Genomic DNA, 22,615 nt, shown 5'->3' on the forward strand with positions numbered 1-22,615 from the left:
ACAAGTGGCAAATACTTCAAGTAATGGGAAAAGGGGGTTTTTTAATTTCCAATTAAAAATAATTTAAAATATGTTTTTAACTGGAAATAAAGGCGCATCAAAAAGTGAATAATTCTGAATTATTTCTTGTCAATTTTTTAAAGTTATAATTGGGGTAGTATTTTTTGGATGCACACATGATCCTCAAAGACTAGCAAGTCTGCTTAAGGGCTATCTTCAATCCTTCTAAAACTCAATTCTGCATTATCTGTTCTGCTCTACTGTTCCCATGATCATCTTTGATATGGCATACGGACCTCTGGACATGATAATTTCTACTGGGGATTATCCTGACTTCTAATCTCTCTTGATATAAAAATATATAAATATTGCTTTGTCTACGTTAAAAAAAAAAAAAACACAGAGCTGGGTTATATATATATATTTTTCCCTACTCTGCCATTACTTTTCTTCTAGACAGATATTGATTCTATAAATCTCAAATCCACCGTATCACAGAATATTTTCCCACATCTGAGGTGGTGTTCCCAAAACCACAATTGAAAAAATACCGAAAGAAGTTGGCTAATTTTTGAAAAATTGCATCTTGTGCAAAATTTATACCAAATTACCAGAATATAGTTATATGGCCAAAGAAGGAAGGAAGATTATGATGACTGGAAACATTTGGGAAACTAATTAAATTACTCTTAGTGATTAAAGTGCCAACAAATAATGTAGCACAACCTAAAAAATCTAACTGAATTATTTATGCACATAGTGAATATGATGATTGTCATTTTTAAATCCCATAAGGAAAACTTTCTTGGATTAATTGACTTATCAGTCAAATTCAATCCAACCATGAATGAAGTTGTTGTTTTCCAAACAATTTAATAATTGAAAAAAATAAGACAGGCAAAATGTTTTAATTCTGCTAGGCTGTACACTGATATAAAACAAATGTCCATTGTTATTTGTTTTGTAGATATAGAGCAAGATTTCAAAACAGTAGAAAGTTCTAGAAATATTTTTATTTGAGTAATACAACAGCTAGAGGATTCCCTATCATGACCTTAAATGAGCTGTTTATTTTGTGGGTTATTTTGATAACTATAAATTATTAAACTGCGATAATTAACTTCATTGTTAACATGTTCTGGAACCCTGCTGGTGCCTTAGTCATATGCATAACTAATCTCAATGATCAGGATATTCAAGTACAGTGGTACCTTGGTTTGCGAGCATAATTCGTTCCGGAAACGTGCTCGTAATCCAAAGCACTCGTATATCAAAGCGAATTTCCCCATAAGAAATAATGGAAACCCAGATGATTTGTTCCAAAACTCAAAAATATTCATATACTGTAAAAATGATTAATACAAAATACATACCTTTTTATATTTTTAATATTTAAATTTAATATACATAAAGCAATCGAATTTATTAATTATTGGGTAGGACGACTTTCACTGTCTCTAATGGAATCACTGCTATCTGTTGATTTTTTCTTTTTGTGCGACTTTAACAAGGAATCTTTCCAATGACGCTTGCTTTTGCCTCCTTTTGAGGATTTCACGGAAATCAGATTCATCGCTCGCACTATTACAAAACGAGGAGGCACGCTTGATACACATAAACAAAGCTGCCCGCGTGTAGCAACTGAATAAACAACACCATAAAGGCGGAGATACACTATTAACACCTCACATTTTACTAAAGCACATTTCTAGGGGTTACTACCATAAAACAATAAAAACAATTTCCAGTTGCGTTCCTGCTAGTGGAATCTGTTATAAACTGGTAGTAAACTCGATCTAATTGCATTTGCGATTATACTAGCTGGAATTGTTGGTTTTCACGTTATTATGGTGAAATGTGTTTCCCCTTCATGGATATAAAAAACCATAAATACATTTTCAAAATCTTCTCTTCATTCCTATCGAGTTGCGTTCGGTTGGGGTGATTCTGCATTCGACTGCCATTTCTTGTAAACACAAAGGCTAATTGTGCATAAGCGAATTCGGTTCGTGTTATATAAGATATCGTTCCCTTATTTATAAATCGTGTATGATCGAATTCGTGTAGTGTAAACACGTGTTATACGAGAACTGACTGTACTCATATTGCAAGACCTCGCTCGTTTATCAAGTTAAAATTTATTAAAAATTTTTGCTCGTCTTGCAAAACACTCGCATACCAAGTTACTCGTAATCCAAGGTACCACTGTATTGTATACTAAGAGGGAGACTGCCCATCCGATGGCTAATCCAGTAAGCCAGCATATCCTTAACACTAATCACTAAAGTCTAGTTCTGTAATTACAGAAACATTCTAGACAGGAATTTACTTTTTATATTGTAATGTTAAATTCTGCTACTGACTAATTTTATTAATAACACTTCTACTCCTCATATTTCTATTTATTACCCTATCTTTAAATTTTCTTATATATTTTATTTTTATTTTATTTATTTATTTTTAATTTTATACTTAAATTTTCTTATATATACAGGGTGTTTCAATTAAAAGACACTGGAGTATGTCTTGCTTATTTGTCATATTTGGGCTGAAATTGTTAAAAGTGGACTAAGCATTACTGTTTAGATTTTATGATTTCTAAATTAAAATTCTGCCTAATCAACTGCTCTTTTCTCAATGAGAAAGTTGTTCCCATCTTTGGTTTGGTTTAGTCTAAAAACACCCTTGTTGTACTTCTTAAATGAACATAAACCAGTTTTATTTGAAGAAGAAACATAACAAACAAAACAGTTGTGTGTGGTGATGTTTGCTCTTCAGTACACATGCTTTTGACAGTTTGTGTTGCATCTTTGCAAGCTATGACTATTTTTTTTAACTTCAAGTAAAATAAATGAAATGAAATGTTTTAATAAAGTAATCTGTTATAACTCCAACTTCTTGCAGAACATCCATATAAATGCTCCATACTTTTATTTAACTTATTTGAAAGTAAGTTGGAGGAAGGATTTCATCAAAAAAAGAAAATTAACTATTTTTCTTTTAGCCAGTCATTTGATTTTATTGAGATCGCTGAAACTTGACTTAATGGATACATTGATATTTCTAAGCTTATTGATCAGTTTTATTATGATGTTTTTGATTGAACTAGTCAATAGGGTTAGTATTATTGTATTTTAAACATTAATTTCAAATTTTAAACCATTTTAACTCTGATTCAACTGCCTGGAGGTGGCCAGCATCCAGAGTTCATTTCATTTTTGTGATTTATTGTTCACCCCCTCCCCCAAACCTATTTGTCAGCATTTATGTGTATGACTTATGTGATTGACTGGATTTGCTCCATTATTTCCCTAGGTGATATATGGTTAGATATCTCCCATTTTCCATATTGATAATGGGGGACAGACTTTGGTCTCAACTGTTCATCTTTGTTAATTAATAATTGATAACTCCATAAGGTAAGTGTTATTAAATCCCCACCCAATCCCATGAGCCAAGATGCCTGTCTTTGATTATGCTGTGTTAATAGCAGAAGATATGAAGAATGCTCATTCTGCTATGTCATCCAGTTCTCGATCGGAATGTGCTCCAGTTCTTGTGTATTTTTTACCTGTTTGTTTTGTTTCGGGATTTATTGGGCGCATCGGCAACTATGACCATAGTGCGCCATACATATGATAATTATGCATGCCATTTCTTCTCAATTACAGAAAATGGAAAAAAGAAACCAGAAAGTAATTTTTTTTTTTTTTTAACTAACTAAAGGAGGTGATATACTTTAATCATCTTGAGAAAGTTATATATGCTTGAGACATTTGTTTCATTGTTTAAAAGTGAGGTAAGTGTAGGATCTTTTGTTGTGGCTGAAGTGCAAAGAATCTGGCGTTCTCTTGTATATTTTGTGCATTCAACCAGAATGTGTTTCACTGAGAGCATTGTATTACAGTAATGACATTGAGGGGGTATTTCTCCTCTTAAAAGATAACCATGAGTGATATTTGTGTGACCTATTCGCAGACGAGCCAATATTACCTCTTGATGTCGGATTGAACTAAAGCTGGAAGGCCATCGCTCAAGGTTTGGCTTGATACTTCGAAGTTTATTATTAGGTTGATTTTCCCATGATAACTGCCATTGGCACATGCATTTTTCCTGGATTATTGGTCGATAGTCTTGATGAGGCACTTTCCACTTTTTCTCGGGTGGTAGGTGAGCTGATTTGGCAGCATTGTCCGCTAGTTCATTTCCAGGAATTCCCATATGTCCTGGGACCCAGCAGAAATGTATGTTTTTTCCAAGTTCTGATAAGCTATGTAAAGAGCTGACTATTCTTTTCACGACTGGGTGGGTGATGTTTATGGTGTTTTTTAGTGCTTGAAGTGCACTTAAAGAATCTGTGAAAATTATACTGTTGTTAATATCAGAGGACTCAATATGATTCAGTGCAACCTGAATTGCTATTAGTTCGGCGGAAAATATACCGAACTCAGGTGATAACTGATAAGCTAATGTGATGTTTGGAAAAACTGCGGCGATTTCAACGTGGACATCATTCTTTGATCCATCAGTAATTTTTTACCTAAAAAAACATCAATCATTCTCTTGTCACTTTTCTATTTCAAACATTTCCATGGTTATTACTACCAGATTTTCCAGTTGCAGATTTATGGCTTTGGCTTATGCATTGATCATCGTTTCTAAAGAAGTGATGTCACACGTGTGTTGCATTACTATCAAACCATTGTGGAACAGGAATCTATAATTTCTTCAAGTCACTTTTCACAAATATATGAGAGTGAAATCTGCTGTTGATTATATGTTTTTCAAAGCCAACCAGGAATTTTTTTTTATTATGGGTGCTCAAGCCTTATCAGATTACCGTATTTCCCTATGTATAAGACGCACCTTTTTTCGAAAAATTTGGGGTATAAAAACTGGGTGCGTCTTATACACTGGTTGTAGATTTTTTTTACTTGCATTTCCCACTTTTTCGAGCTTGTTGACTTTGCGCTCATTGTTTCACACTTGTTACCGGTATATTAGGTTACGTTTTGCCACGTTCTGCCCAGAAATGGCTGAAAAAAGATTTTCGTACAGTGCTGAATTCAAGTTAAAAGTGATCCAGTTTGCAAAAGTGAATGGAAATCGTGCTGCGGAACGTAAGTTTGGTCCTCCTCCTCCAACTGAGAAAACAATCCGAGACTGGCTAAGGGAAGAAGAAACCCTACTGAAAACGCCACGGCAGAAGAAGGCCATTAGAGGCAAGTCAGCAAAATGGCCTAATTTAGAGAGGGAATTGAAGATATAAATTGAGGAGCAAAGGTCAATTGGAATTCCTGTGTCCACAAAGATGGTTCAGCATGAGGCATGAAGAATTGCTGATGAAAAAGAAGTTACTGATTTCAAAGGAGGACACAATTGGTGCTTCAGATTCATGAAACGGAATGGACTAAGCATGCATACACGCACCAGACTTGCCCAAAAGATGCCTGAAAGCTATGAGCAGAAGGTCCTTGAATTTCATCGTTTTGTCATTCAATGTCGGAAGACACATCAGTTTTGAGTTGGGACAGATTGCAAATATGGACAAAGTCCCCCTTCAATTTGAGTCCCAAGTAACAGAACTGTTGATAAGAAGGGAGGTGAAAACTAACTGTGAAGACAAGTGGACATGAAAAGAGCCATTATATAGTTGTTCTAGCTTGTTGTGCTGACGGAACCAAGCTGCCTCCTATGCTGATTTTCAAACGCAAAACAATGCCAAAAGAAGACATTCCTCGAGGAGTGATTGTCAACGTTCATGACAAGGGTTGGATGGATCAGGATGGGATGAAGATCTGGTTTGAGAAAGTTTGGAGAAGGAGACCAGGTGGGCTCTTACGCAAACCTGCCCTATTGGTACTTGATCAGTTCAGGGCACACGTAACAAAAAATACAAAGAAGATTGCTGTAGAGCAAAAAACAAAACTTGCCGTCATATACCTTGACGTCCCAGCTCCAACCACTTTATGTCAGCATTAACAAACCCTTCAAAGCTGACATGAGAGACAAATGGAACAAATGGATGAAGTCTTCTGGGGACAATTTGACACCAGCAGGAAGAGTGAAGAAACCAACTATAGGAGAAGTTTGTACCTGGGTGAAAAGATCCTGGGATAATATCAAGATTGAGATCGTTGTCAAGTCATTTAAGAAGTGTGGCATTTAAAATGCCATAGATGGAACTGAGGACGAGGCAATATATGAAGACAGTGATTCGTCATCAGACACAGATGAGGACAAGCTAATGGATGGGAGTTTTGACAGTGATGAGTTGTATGAATTTTATGATGAATAAAACTTGAGTTCAATAACTTTATGTAATACATTTTTTTTTCAAATTTCGGGCCCCAAAATTAAGGTGTGCCTTATACATGGGGAAATACGGTATATTTTTGACAGATTTACAAGGGGACAAAAGAAGTCTGGTTGTCAGCATTCTTCTATTTCAGAGTCCCTTGATTTGGTGGATTAGTCGGATGCTGTAATTAAATCTCAGCCTCTTGATGTTAAATTGTCTCAGATTTTGATATACCTTCTATGCTTCCTTCTGTGGATTTTTTAAAAGGGGAAATTAAATCCATTATCCTTTTAAGGGCATTGTCAGCTGTGGAAGCTGGTGGCATCCCAAATTTTGCTCTGAAGATAGCCATTTTTTATGTTGCATTTACTCACCCATGCATATCCTTGCTCTTTGGCAGATTCTCACAAAAAAAAAAAAAAAAAAAAAAAAAAGTGTCTAATCTGGCAGGTTTTTCTGATTACAGACCTATTGTTGTTCTACATTACCCTAAGTAATGAATATGCTGCTGCTGTCTGCTCTTCCTAAGCATTACTCCAATTTTATGCTCAAGCAAATAACTATTCATCGTGGTTTTTCTCAGTTAGATACAATTTTTTTATCCCACAGTTACCAAGCATGGAATTCCAATTTGACTGATCATCACAACTTTAAGATATTTTTCATATTTTTCAATTCCTGCTCGGTTTATTTTTTAAAACAGATTGTACTGTAAAATTGAACAGTATTGGTCTTCCTGAAAATGGTGCATTTTCAGCCCTTCACATTTTGTTTATTTTTTATCCTGTTTGCCAATACAGGAACTCCCCAACTTACGTAAGAGTTGTGTTCCACGGAACATTATATAAGTCGGAATTTCCCCCATGCTTGTACAGCACTCGCAACTGTGCTTGCTGAATTGACTGAATCAAAAAATAAATGTTCCAAGAACATGTAAATAGAATTATTTATTGTATTTATTCAATTTTTTATCTCATTCACAGGAAAAATTACAGAAGCGTGCAATTTAAAAAAATTTCAAAATTATAAAATTACAAAAAAAGAGAGGAGACAGGCATAACTTTTACCTCTCGAGCATTGTACCAGAATCAATGTCTTCAGGTGATAAGTTTGTTTGTTATTTGGTTTTTAGGAGCATTAGCAACTAAGGCCATATTGCTCCGGGGATATGCAGTGGTCATTCCCTGACCTTTCCGCATCCTCTGTATTTGATGGTCCCGGGCTCGAACTCCAGTCTAATCAAGAAGCATGTGCTACGCACTGCTGCTCCTGCCCACAGAGGTGCCCAGCTGATAAGTACACCATTGCGGAGGTTGAGGGCTGTGGAGATTTAGAAGGGGTCAGCCGCTCAACTTTACGAAAGAACATATTAATGGATGACTGGAAGGTGGCTTTTTTCTTTTCATCATAGATTTCTTTGTAGCAAGCAAGCATATCATTCACCTCCATTGACTTTTAACAATCGTTCACTGTCAGGATCCATTTCCTCAAACCTCGCCATCGCCAATGCAATTTCACGAAATGCCATTGCCGTCTCTCTGGTGATGAAGCATCTCGGCTCCTCATTTGGTTCATCTTTAGCTTCGTCAGCATTTTCTTCTTTCACTATCGCTGCCTGCAAGTCAATAAGTTCTTCGTTAGATAATTCCTTCTCTTCTTCCTCTATTAACTCCTCCATGTCTTTGGCATCAACCTCCAACTGAAGTAGATCTGCAACCTTTACAATCTTATCTGTAACCTCTTCATATGATTCATCTTTTTCAAATCCTTTGAAGCCTTTTACGTGCCGTGGGCATATTTTCTTTCACGCACCATTTAAACAACTTTTAGTAATTTCCGCCCAGGCCTTATTAATGTTTAAGATGCCATGGTAAATACAGTAAGATTTCCAAGTCTCTTAACGTAAATTTTTTCTCATTGTCTGCTGCAGACAACGCCTGAGCAAACGTTGTATGTAAATAGTATACTTTTAAATTCAAAATAACACCCTGATTCATAGGTTGGATGAGTGAAGTCATGTTTGGCGGTAGAAATATGATTCTCACATTCGAATTGAAATCATCCAGATGCATAGGATATCCAGGAGCATTATCTAATAGAAGCAAAATCTTGAAAGGAATGTCGTTGTCTTTACAATATTTTTCAACCCGGGGAATGAAGCAGCATTTAAACCAATCCTCAAAGAAAGATATTGTTATCCATGCTCTCTGGTTCGATCGGAAATGCACAGGTAGGGTGGCTTTATTGATGCCCTTAAATGCACGAGGATTTCCAGAATGGTACACAAGTAGTGGTTTTAATCTGTAATCTCCTGCTGCATTAGTCTCAAGCAAAAGCGTGGCCCTATCTTTTGACACTTTGAAACCTGGTATTTCCCCTTTGGCTATCTATGTTTGATCCGACATTTTTTTTTTTCCAATACAGGGCAGTCTCATCAACGCTAAAAATTTGCTGCGTTAAATTGCCGCCCTCATAATTTTTTCCAACACATCACAAAATTTCTCTGCAGCTGAATCAGCACTGGCGACTTCACCACATACTTTAATGTTGTGGAAACCAGCGCGATGCTTGAACCTATTAACCCCCCCCCTTGCTTGCCACGAACCAGGTTTCGCCACTTATCCTTAATATCTTTATAAATACTTGTTGTTGCTTTTGCTTGAATGGCATTAGATTCAGGGGCACTCGCTTCTGAATCTGATTTTCCATCCATATTATTAATAGCTGTTCCATCTTCGATACAGCACCTGAAGCTGTTTTGTGATCACTGTTGATCATAAGTGTGTTGATCCTTCGGCATGTTCTTTTATACGCACACCGTCCTTTAAAATAGTGTTCACTGTTGAACTAATTCACTAATTCCGTGCAATAGATGACAAACTTTGTCCTGCTTCGTACTTCTTAATCATTTTCATCTTCATTTCTAAATCAATTTCGTTTTGTTTCCTGGTTTTGGTTGCTTTCCCTTCATCATTGTAATAAGTAAATAGGAATGAAGAGAAGTTTCTGAAAATTTGTTTTTGATATGATTGAAGATTTCAGTGAAGGGGAACACATTTCACCATAACAGCGTAAAAACCCAAACAACTGCAGTTATCGGTATTATCGCAAATGCAATAAGATCGAGTTTACTACCCATTTATAATTATATGCACTAACAGAAAAGCCCAATAAACCAAAAAGTGCAAGTTGTTTCTGTTGTTTTATGGTCATGACCTCCAGAAACGTGCTTTAGAAAAATATCACAAAGACATTCAAAATTGATTCTTATAATGGGAACGTATGATAACGATGATTGTTGTTGTTATTTGGTTTTTAGGAGCATTAGCAACTAAGGCCATATTGCTCCGGGGATATGCGGTGGTCATTCCCTGACCTTTCCGCATCCTCCGTATTTGGTGGTCATGGGCTCAAACACCGGTCTAATCAAGAAGCGTGTGCTACGCACTGCTGCTCCTGCCCACCTGGCTACAAAGGCGCCCTGATGATAACAATGAAAGGGTAGTGCAATTTCCATTATAAATAAATATTTTAGAGAGATAAATAGATTAGTAACATAGTGAAATTTTCAACTTCCAAGGACTTGGAACGAATTACAAAAAAAAAAAAAAAAAAAATTGGGTTCACATTATGATATTTTCACGATACCTCCATTTATTCCTATGGGATGCAAAATATGTTTCCACGTTTTTTTAAAGTTTGCGCCAGCCGACAAAAACTTACGTAGAGTCGAATTTCCGTAAGTCGATTATTACGTAAGTCAGGGAGTTCCTGCAGTCCTTTATTTTTTTTTTCTTATGACTGTAAATAACATAATTATTCTGTCAATTGTTGAATCCTCATGTTTTTGGACATCTTATTGGATTCCAAACTGCCTTTAGAGAGAGAGAGAGAGAGAGAGAGAGAGAAAGAGAGAGAGAGAGAGAGAGAGAGAGTCTTCATTGCAATATACCTTCATGGCCAGTTTTGCACTTCTTCAAGCTATTTAGCCACTAAATTTGGACCTTCTCTTTCTCACTAATAAAAATATTATTCTTAACTATAACATTTTTCAAAAATTTTCTTTATATGCCTTACCGATAATGATCTATACTTTAATCACATGTTTATCAGCATCGTGAGTTACATAACATCCCGTTCTGCTGCTAAAGAGTTCTTATTCTTATGTGGCTACATTTCAAGGAGTATAATTTTATATAATACACTAGGTAGCAGATCTGTGAGGTTTTAGAATTACATATGATACAGAAAAAATGGCACTTGCATATATTGGATTGACTCTCGTCACTGGCTCCCAACAAAGTGGCACGAAAGCTATGAGATCTTGATGCTATACCTGCATTGGTTCCATGCTTCCATAAACTTTTCACAATGAATAAATTCTACTTTAACTTTCCTGTTATTGCCTTTAATCTATGGACTGTTTCCTGTTATTGCCTTTAATCTGGATAGCTCAATAGGACTATGGACAGGAATTTTAGAATATTTTAACATGAACACTGGACAACCCTGGTGCTGTGTAATTTTGTTTTACTGTACACTCCTCTAGAAGCTTCTGCGCTAGGGTATTTTTCTGTGTTTTTTTTTTTGTGATTATGAAAAAAAAAAAACTTATATATGAATATAAATAATGAGTGAGATATAAAAGTACAGTGGACAAATTTATTCAGTAACAGAATTTAACACAACAATAAAAAAAGAAATTTTACATTATAATAATTAAACACTTGCACTAATACAAATTATATGAAAATCATGGAAACATAAGAGCTGTATTTGTTGATTTTGACAAAGCACCTAGAAATCTGCTCTTTGAAATATTAGGAAAAAAATAAGAATAAAGGATAATCTTTTAAGGGGAATAAAAAGTTTGTATAATAATAGCAAGCCTGCAGCAAGGAGTAACAGATGCACTGTAAAGTGATTTAAAGCTAAGCTTGGAATGAGAATTCTTTTTATAAATTTTGGACCATTTAATAAAAAAAAAAAAAAAAAAAAAAAGGATATGTTCTACTGATAATATTTATTGTGGGAGATGTAAAAAAAAAAAGTGGATCAGTGGTAAAAAAAGAACCATTTGGAAACCCGGGTGGGGGGGGGGGAGAATTTATAGTAAACTTATAGTTATTACAATTAGACAATACTGCACTGTTAAATGGTAAAAAGCTCTTCAAGAATCTCTATCTAATTAGATAAAGGTTGTAGAGAATCTGGCATGAATAGTTAACATCAACACAAAATTTAATTTATTGTAGACTAAATAACCAAAATTAGAAGTTCATGGTTCTAATATCTAGTGACACTCTCTTTAAGATGGAAGATTATATGTGGAAATAACCAATAGAATAAGTAAAGCAGGAAGTGTAAGATGCCGAGTTAAATTAATCTGTAACAAATGTTAGCCAAAAGACGAAATTTGATGTTTATAACAGTTTTTACGCCTCTTTAACCTATGAGCTGGCTAAAGGAACTGATCAAAAATAAGAATCTTCACAATGAGCATTTTAAGAAAAATAAATGGAAAAAATAGCAAGCTCTAATACAAATTGAGAAAATAACAAGAGGCCTCATTTGAGTTAATGATAAACATCTTACAAGAAATAGTACAGTAGAGGGGGGGGGGAAATAATGAATAGAAGGCCAATTCATCCAGAAGGAGTGATCTATTTCATAGCAGTGACCTGCACATTCACTGGGTATAACATTTTTGAATGATAATTTTTTTCCCCTCAAAAACAATAATAAAAAAAGGAATAAAGTATGGAGTTACCAAAATTATGCTTTAACATATGGTAGCATGACGCTATTTATAGTTCCTACCTTTAATAAAGCTTGCTTTGTTAATTTCTGATTAAGCTCAGGCTTATTTGTAATACTTTTTGCACGGTGGACATAATCTAAGGTATTCAAAGTTTCCTCAAAGTCATTGTAAGTTGGAGCTATTGTTGCAATGACTGAAGTCTTGGTGCGGCCTCCAAGGGAATCTTGCAATAACCGTGTTAATTTACTTTCTCTAAGAGGAGGAAAGTAAGGTAAAATATATTTAATATAAATGAAAAAAAAAAAAAAAAAAATATATATATATATATATACAGGCTATTAATTCGTCCCGCAAGTGCATCACACAAAACAGAAATGCGTTAATCGAATATAATAATCAATAGATAAAATTATGATTGGTTCATAACTTTCAGGAATGTCCAAAATAAGAATTTCAAAAACTTAACTCTATACCATGCAAAAGATAATGAAAATTATTATAGAATTAAATGTTTATTGCATAAAATACACAATGAAGAAACTATTTGTTACAGAAATATTTGAACAGTGTCGGCTTTCTTTTTTTCATCAATAAATTTCTGATAGCCGACAACAATCTTCTCTCAGCCCTGGTGAAATTAATATCGCAGAGAACCTCAAACCTTTTGTTTGAGGTTGTCTACGATACGAAAGATTTCATCTAGTTCTTTTAGTTATCTCCTTTGTGGTAACATTTTCATCTGGCTCATTTAAAAATTAATTTTTTTTTTTTTTTAGTTTTAAAATTAGAATTTTTAAATGCAAGTCTTTATTAGCAGAAGACAAACAAGTAACACGCCTGCTTCCACTGGTTGATGGAACACACGGCGGCGAGCAGTGGGCAAACACTTGTTTATTGCCTGTCCGACGCACGGTAAGCTTAATGCATGATTCAAATCTTTTTCAACTACCACATAAAAAAGATTGCATTAACTGGAAATTTGCATCATGTAAAGTGAAAAGAGGTATAATTTTTTCTAATAGCGGTAATTGAAAAACATGTTAATCAAATGTGTTATGTGAGGCCTAGCTGTATATAAGAATGGTATATACAAAATTTTAAGAAAATAAATTCTTGGAAAACAAATAAAACAAATATTAACACGTTTACTGCCAAAAAGCAAACTTGCTTCAAAATGAACTGCAATTTTTGTGCTTTGATGAACTTTGCATCGATTCAATTGCAATCAATAAATCAGCACTGTAAAAGAAAAAACACGTGAAATGAACAACTATTCGACAGTGGCACACTGACTGAACCATGGGCTATTTGCATTATGGCTGGGATTTTGCTTAGCATTATCACACTGTCTAGAGGGTGCTATAAAAGCTATATATTTGATTCACAGTTTCATATGTTCTTTGCTTAAGTTGAAGTTATTTTATCTAGTTTAGTATTTTCCACAAGAAAAGGTAGAATTTTTTGAAGATTATGCTTTCTGAATCTTAATTCTTTAGTTTGTGAAAAACAAATCATCATCCTTAGTGTGTGTGTCTACTGATAAAATTGTGTAAAAATGTGCTTTCTATAAAATTTTACCCTAAAGGGTTGTTATAATGGATCCACAGCCTGGGACATCAGGACTGAAAAGGAACAGGGATGGACAGTATGTTGAAGCTGATAACATTGAATCAGCTCTTTATAATATGTCATCTGATACTGAAATAGAATTCTATTCAAGTGAAGCAAATTCTGAATCATATTCAAATGCATCTGTTGATGTTAGAATGCTACAAACAACAGATACTGGTGTTATGTGGAAAGATGATTCTTCACAGATGAAGTCCCATTTACTAAAAAGCAGTGCCTACTTGTTCCAGCACCCCAGAGAAGTGCCCACAAAAAGAGTCTCACAGAAGCACCCCAAGGCATACAGAAAGGATCCTTGCAAATATAAGTGGCAGTAAACATGTTAATCACAAGAAACCTTACTGTAAGGTACATTTTTACAAGTCTTTTTAAAGGCATGGAATGAAATGCAGGGTGTCACAGAAAGCACAGACACATTTAGTTCTTAAATTTCATATAGTAGATGTAATGTAGTCATGTGCTAAGGTCAAATATTGAAAGGCAGGAACTAAGTTGCTTTTTGCTATTTCATACCAAATCAAATTGGAACATTGGCCTGTGCAGTCGTGTTACTCATGACAGTTATTATTGACCTTAGATAAGATACTACCTAATATAAAACTGGAGTGATAGCAGGTGAGTGTATGTTGGGGAAGGGGGGTTTAATGAATACTCGCATTTTATTAAGATAGAATCACTGAAAGATCCATCAAACAAAATTTAAGCTTAGAACTGTATTTGGTCCTCAATGTAATAATCTCTAAACTCAGTTCAGAGATTAAGTTCCAGTATCAGGATAATATTTTTTACCAATTTTTTTTTCCTTCCTGCAATGTAAACAAATTGGAATTCCTGTAACTAGAATTACATTTACAGGAATCCTCCATGATTTTGCACATTGATAGTAAAATACATTTTTTAGAAACATAAAATTTAAAGATGCCATGCAAGCTGCTAGAACCAATTCAGACTTTGAATTTCATTGTAGACTTATTTCGAATAATCTGCAAAATGCATATAAAACCCTATATCACTGGTTGGTCAGAGAAAGTGATGGCTTTGAAATACATCAAATTTTAAAAAATACTCCAATATTGAATTAATAAGGATATACTGTATATGGTTTGATTGCTTTTTCCTTAGTACCAGTTGTCACCCACTTCTAGTGTAGACACATGGCTTGTTTTTGTAGTTTGCAAGAGAATGATTTGCACATACACAGCGAAACCTGTATGTGTACCTTGCCTTGGTCCTTTTTGCTAAGAGAGAATACGATATAGAGAATAATAGTCTCCACTACAAAAGACTATTACCAAAAACTTGCTCCTTTAGCAACTATATTATCTGAGCCAAATAAACAGTGAGCTGTTTTAATATTAATTTTAGTACAAACAATCCTGTCTATAATAGGTGGTTGAAAAAAAATGCGTGTTTTTACAATTTTAAATGATAGCAAAACCAAGTTGAATATTTAATGAAATTGCACAAGTGGGTAAGGATTCTTTATTTGTTGAAATGAACACCAAGATTACATGTCCAATTGTTTGCAATCAGTTTCACTTATGAAACACCAGGTCTTCTTCTTGGATTTCTCCCCAACAGTTATCCTCGACCAAACTTTTTTTCATATACAGTCGAACTTCCCTATAACAATTCGATAAATCCAGCGAAAAAATTCGTTATACAGAGAATATCTTTTTTATTAGAAATTATCTAATTAGAAAAATGAAAACGAATCTACATTTATTTTTAATGTATTTTATTTCAAAAACATACTTATTTAAATTACGTTTACACAATTTTCGCCGGTATCACAAATTAAAAAAAAAATCTGTAATTTTCGTTTGCACAGTACAATTAAAAAATTGTCTGATTCTCAAAGAAAACCTCACATTTGTTCAGAGCATTAAAAACATTATCAGGAACATTTTCACATAACTGTAGACCCATAGCAACTGGCGCCTCCGTAGCCAGGTAGGAAGGAGCAGCAGTGCGTAGCACACGCTTCTTGATTAGACCAGGGTTCGAGACCGTCACCACCAAATACGGAAAGGTCAGGGAATTACCACCGCATATCCCGGAGCAATATGGCCTTAGTTGCTAATGCTCCTAAAAAAAAACAAACCCAACCAACCAACCCATACGAACCGTTAATCATTTCTTCGCGAGTTGGTTTTTCTACCGGTTGTTCTGATGCGTCATCGTTAATTTCTTCGTGATCATGATTGCGTTTAACACTGTTCAGCAGTATTTCATCTTCATTTGGATGTTCTGCTGTGATCTACATAAACATAACTATCCAGTGTTATTTCATTTTCGATGTTTCCGGACGATTCTAATAATGTCCAAAAGTTTTTCAGTTGTGAAAGGGGCAGTTCATCTAGTTCGTCCAGTCGTTGTTCGACTTCTGTATTCAATGCAAATCCCGCTTTCGAAAAACAATTTTGAATAGTATATTCAGTGACATCGTTTGTCCAAACTTTTGCCAGTTCAGAGATGCAATCTCTATGGTTGCACAGTACAATTAAAAGTTTCTATTTTCTGATAACGAATTGACAATCTTCATTATTATTCTCTTTCGATAATGAAATTTAAAATTTTTAATAATGCCTTGGTCCACTGGCTGAAGTTTTGACATTGTTTGGTGGTAAAAACAACTTCGCACTTTTAAGTTTGGCAGAAATACTGGCAGAATGTGCCGGACAGTTGTCAGTTACCAACACGATTTTCCTTATATGCTTGACTAGTTTTAATATCCATTCTTCAAAAATATCACTTGTCATCCATGCTTTTTTATTAAAAGGCATAGTCAACTTCCAAAGATTTTGTGCCTCTAAAACATCTTGGGTTTTTTGATATTCCGATGACTAAAAGTCTTAATTTTTCACTTCCTGTCATATTTGCTCCAACTAGCACAGTGATTCTTTCTTTGCTTTGTTTTCGCCCAAAACATTTATCATCCTTAAAAGCAAGTGTTCTATTTGGTAAACATTTAAAGAATAAACCCATTTCGTCAGCATTAGAAACATCCTTATGCTCATATTCTTCCAAAATCTTCTTTAAGGTATTGTTCCTCCAACTGTTGCAATCTTCTTCGCTTACATTAACACTTTCTCCACAAATAACCTTTTCCGCAATTCTGTGGCGCTTTTTAAATTTATCTAGCCACCCAGTGCTCGCATTAAATTCTGTATGTCCAAGGAACTGTGCAAATTTCAGAGCTTGTTGCTTAATTATTAGGCCTGATATTGAGATATTCTTTTCACGTATCATTTGCACCCATTTTAGAACAGCTTTATCAACATCTTCGTATATACACAACTTAATTCGCTTCTTGTCTGCTCCTCCTTCAATTGCATTTAAAATTGATTCTCGATTTTTTTAAAATCTTAGTTAAACTGCTTGCAGATATGCCACATTTCTCCACAACATCCTTTTTCTTAAAACCCTGGTCAATATCATAACAATCTTTGCTTTATCATTAATACTTAAACACTTTCTCTTCGACATTGTTTCCGCAATTGTAAAATTGCGGATATACACACCGCAAACTTCGCTGCGCTGGCCATATAGTGAATTGTTAGTACCGCCTACTCAATGACGTTCGCTTACCAATTCAACAGTATCACTCCCTTTGAAGAAATATACGACTTTGTGAATTTATTTTATTCTGCTTTCATTCATATATACACAAAATAAAATTTATGATTAATGTATGTTGCATGTTACTTTTTAGAAAAAAAAAAAAATACAAGAGCATATAGCCTATGTGATTGATGACGAACGAAAAAAAAAATAAATAAAAAAAAAAAAATACAAGAGCATATAGCCTATGTGACTGATGACGAACGAAATAAAAAAAAAAAAAAAAAAAAAAATCATGAAAACCATCTATTGGGAGTCCAGTTAGACAAGAACGGACATATCATATAATGACTGACATGAAGGTCACATGGTACAATTGAGGTGAGAAGCAAATGTTACTCAGTAGGCGTTACTAAAAACCGACTATGGTAGCATAGCATTCTATGTATTGCCGCTGCAACATGCTAAAGGTTTACCGCAGCAAACTTCATTTTCCCCTGAGCAAACATCAATTTACAAATCTACCCTATTAGACCCTCCTACGGGCATCAATGGCCATAAGTGTTCATAAAAGGATGATTATTTAATTCCAGATGCTAATGCGCAATTTCGGAAGGAAGGAGGCAGTATATTTGAGCGGCTGTTTAGCAGTGCTTGAAAATCTTCAAAAATGCTTTTACTAATTTTTTTAAAAATTCGTTATAGAGAGACTAACATTTCGTTATATGGGTTTAATTTTACATGTAATTTCGTTTCAAGGTGCAATGTTTCGTGAAAAAATTCGTAATATAGAGAAATTCGTTAAATAGAAGTTCGTAATAGAGAAGTTCCACTGTATTTTAATTTTGTTCCTCCACTCTTTTCTGTACTCCCAGTCTCTATTTTTCTATTTTCCCCTTTTCAATAGCAGCTCCCTCCATCCATGTGCTTCTAGGTCTTCCTCTCCTTTTCCTTCTAGGAGGTATTCACTCCATTGTTTTTTAGGTAGTCTCTCTTTCCCCATTCTCATAACATGTGCACACCATTCTAATCTTTTTTGTCAATGATGTTTATTTGGCCGTCCATTGCTTATCTTGTCTTCATTCCTAACTCTTTCTAATTTAGATCTTTGGGCTGATCTTCTCCAAAAAAAAACTCCAAACACTAGGTGTGATCAAGAAATTCAGGGTTGGCTCTGTATCAAGAAATTGCAGTCACAAAGTTCTGAAATGTTGCAATATGTTTTGTGATTGATCTAGTGTAGTAATGCATGCATAACACACTTATCTATGGTCAGTCTGAATTATTGCACACTGAATATATGTTTTATGTGTTATGCCGTTTTCAAATGAGCGATTTTACTGAGCAGCAAATTTGCATAAAATTTTGCCTCAAATTAAGAAAAAGTGCAACAGAAATTCAGAAAATTTTAAGGTTTCAGAAGATGCAATATATTACTCAAAGATTTTCAATGGTTCACAAAGTTTAAGAGGGCAGCTTGTCTGCCAAAGATGGTCCCCACTCTGGCCACTTTTCAACTTCCAAAATCAATGATTCAATCACTAGCATTTGTAATGTAATCAGTAGTGATCAACGTTTAACTATCGGCAAAGTTGCTAGTGAAGATGGTATTTCTTGTGGTAGATGTTAATCATTTTTAACATGATTTGGAAATGCAACGTGTCAGGCAAATTTGTGCCTTGCATCCTCGCTGATAATCACAGCAAGCAGTGAGTTTTCGCAGGCCAGAATCTTGGTTAACATGCTGCTGCTGACAAACACTTTGTTTCTTCCATCATTTACTGATAACAAATTGTGGGTGTACGGCTATGACACAGAAACAAAGGTCATACACTTGATGAACTCCTTTACACTTGACTATTCAAGTGTAAAGGGGTTCAAGGTGACATGAGGACAATACCAGATGAAGTAGATACTTGATCGATAACTGTGTTACGAATGTGCAGTTTCTACCAGTAGTCTATTCCTCAATCAAGCCTTGACAACTAACAGTAGTATTTATAACACGCACACGCACACACACACACGTATGTACAAATAGATATATTAGATAAAGTATGCATAGATGGAGGTGAAATTTACACATAGTGCCAGAGACTAGAAGGGTAAGGATAGTAGATATGTAAAAGGTGAAAGAATGTTAATATCCTAAACGTTATGATGAATTAAGAAAATTATGGGCTGAATTACAAAGCCAATAGGAGGTGAGTGGACTGTAAAGTAAAATTATTAATAATAAGGTAAAATGTAATACAAATAAAATAAAAAGTGGTAGAGCTGTCATCAGATATGGGGGACATATTTAGATAAAAGTCGTCATCAATGACATCAGATTCTGCATATTTGCCTTATCTAGGCAAATATGCAGAATCTGATGTCAGCTAAAGTAAATATTGATACTATTTGTGTTTTTGCACTGTCATTTCCGGCCCATTTGGTTCTTTATTTCAGGAATAGATTTTCTAAAATGTCTTAAGCATTACCGATTTAAGTTTTTTACTTAAATCGGTATTTGTTTATTTCAACTCTTTTGTATTAAATTTACCGCAATTTAAGTAACTTTCATTATAAACAATGTGTAGGGACTACCTTGTCCATAGTTTGTAGAAGTTATTGTTTTTCTTGTAGTAGTAGTAGTGGCATGTGATGCAAGAAAGCAAATGTATGAGCTTATGCAGCATCAGCCAAAAAAAAAAAAAAAAAAAAAAAAATCACACCATTCCCTCCAAATGCCTGTCCAGTTCCTCCTTAAATTTATTCAACCTATCAACTTCCACAACGACAGATGGAAGTTTGTTCCAGCAATTAACCACCCGCTGGCTAAAGGAAAATTTCCGCACATCTATTCTACATCTGTCCTTTCTTAATTTGAATTTATGCCCGCTTAGGTTCGTAATCTGAACAAGTGGAAGGATCCCATCAGAATTCAGCGTGCTCAACCCATTCAAGGCCTTATATACCTCAATCAGATCACCGCACAGGTGCCTAGTCTCCAGCCACTGCAATTTGCAGAACTTAAGCCTCTCTTGGTAAGAGGATCCCTTCATTCCCCTCACCAATCTTGTTGCCCTTCTCTGTACATGCTCAAGTAAATCTACATCCTTCCTAAAATGAGGCCTCCAGACCTGTACGCAGTACTCAAGCCGTGGCCTGACCATTGCCTTATACAGAGGGATAATCACCTCCTTTTCCCTGCTAGCAAAATTCCTATATATCATTGACAAAACCCCATGACCTGCCCTGGCAGCCTGTCTGCATTGCTCAGAAAACTTCATATCTGCCTGCACAATTACTCCCAGGTCTTTTTCATTTTCTACCACCTTAAGTGTAGTACCACACAGTTGGTACGTTTCTCTGGGGTTACTTCTACCCATATGTAGTACTTTGCATTTGTCAAGGTTAAACTTCAGTTGCTACTTCTTAGCCCATCTGCCCAAATTATCTAGATCCTGTTGCAGTAGCACACTGCCATTACTGTCATTAACAACCCTGCCAACCTTTGTATCATCTGCAAACTTCGACATTAAGCCTGATATACCTTCATCAATATCATTGATAAATATACAAAACAACAGTGGACCTAACACCGAACCCTGTGGGACTCCACTAATAACATTAGTCCAAGAAGAGCAGCACCCATTGATTACCACCCTCTGTCTTCTAGCACTTAACCATCCTTTTATCCATTGTAGCAACTTACCCTTAATACCATTCTGCTCCAATTTGTACAATAGTCTTCCATGCGTAACAGTGTCAAAAGCTTTCCTGAAATCCAAATATATGATATCAAAATTATTTTTCGCATCCAGTTCTTTGTAACCACATCATAATATCCTATCAAATTTGTCAGACAAGACTTTCCCTTAACAAACCCATGCTGTGTCTGAATTATTGCTGCAGTCTTGTCTAGATGATCCTGCAATGCATCTTTAACCAGTGACTCCATTATTTTACCCGGAACAGAAGTTAAACTAACTGGTCTGTATTTACTCGTGTCACCCTTCGATCCCCATTTGTGAATTGGGGATACATTTGCACACCTCCAGTCCGTGGGAACCTCCCCTGAGTCCAAGGATGCTCTCATAATTATGCCTAAGGGTTTGCTTAGTTGCTTTGCCGCCTCCTTTAATATAACTGGATAGATCCCATCCACCCCAGGTGCTTTTCTTACGTTTAACTTCAACAATTTCTCTTCCACTTTGCTCTCAGTTATTACAAAATCATTAAGTATCTTGCTACAATTTGATAACCTTCTGCCATTTTCAAACCTTAATAATTCCTCACGTGTGAATGTAGATGCAAAATACTCATTCAGTTTGTTTGCTATCTGAGCAGGATCATCAACAGTCGAACCATCGATGTCAAGTGGACCAATCAGATTCATTCCCTTCCTTTTAGAGTTTATATAAGTAAAGAAATCCTTGCTGTTTTTCTTAGCATCTTTTGCCAAGGATTTCTCGTAATCTGCCTTCGCCTGCCGAACCTCCTTTATGACCTGATTACAGATTAACTTATATCTGCCATAGGCTTCTGAGTCGCTTGATAATTTATATGCATCCCATGCATTTTTCTTCTCTGTTACGAGTCTCATTAGTTCATTTGACAACTATTTAGGCCTAAACCTTGAACAATATTTCTTAATAGGTATGAACCTTATAGTAGCTTCCATGATTAATTCCTTGAATGCTTCCCACTTAGAATTTACTGTTGGTAACATCGTCAGTTGATCCCACTGTACAGAATTTAAAAACTGTCGGAGACCACTGTACGGAAGGAAAAACCCTTTCCTTTACCCCTGATGGTAATTAAATCTTTAAGTAAATCCCACGTCAGTACACTGTGATCACTGCCACCTAGTGGTTCTTTTATCTGCAAATTCCTAATACATGAATGATCACTACTGATAACCAGATCAAGAGTATTACTTTCTCTGGTTGCCTCTCGAACATGCTGCTGCAGAAAACAATCATCCAATTAATCCAGAAAAGTCTGACTAGTGTGTGAGTGCCCAACCCACAAGTTCCAGTCAATATCTGGGAAGTTAAAATCCCCCATTATAAGACATTCCGATTTACTAGCCCACTCTATTTCTCTGTATAATTGTTCGTTGTACTCATTCAAGTCATTAGGCCTATAACACACTCCTACTCTTATTTTTGCTTTCGCAGTGCTTATGTCACACCAAACTGACTCAACAGTGCACTGTTCATCTATATCAACTGGATGCACTTCTTTTGATTTTATGTTTTTCTTTATTAACAGCATAACACCTCCTCCCTTCCTATCCTGTCTATCCTTTCTGTACACATTCTACTCCCCAAATTCCAGTTCGGCATTCCTTATATCTGTGTGACACCACG

General features: G+C 35.3%; 1 protein-coding gene across 1 annotated transcript in view; it reads right to left on the reverse strand.

Annotated features, from left to right (window-relative positions):
- Positions 1 to 22,615, reverse strand: part of LOC150077870 (kinesin-like protein KIF11) — a 257,452-nt gene that overhangs the window by 142,219 nt on the left and 92,618 nt on the right. Inside the window, exon 9 of the mRNA XM_090384389.1 lies at positions 12,122 to 12,314. Within this exon, the coding sequence (XP_090240515.1) occupies positions 12,122 to 12,314 (193 nt within the window). The remainder of the gene's footprint in view (positions 1 to 12,121; positions 12,315 to 22,615) is intronic.

Source organism: Mastigoproctus giganteus, chromosome 11 (genome assembly GCF_048544385.1).
Source record: "Mastigoproctus giganteus isolate SK-2022 chromosome 11, ASM4854438v1, whole genome shotgun sequence".
Classification (NCBI taxonomy): domain Eukaryota; kingdom Metazoa; phylum Arthropoda; class Arachnida; order Uropygi; family Thelyphonidae; genus Mastigoproctus; species Mastigoproctus giganteus.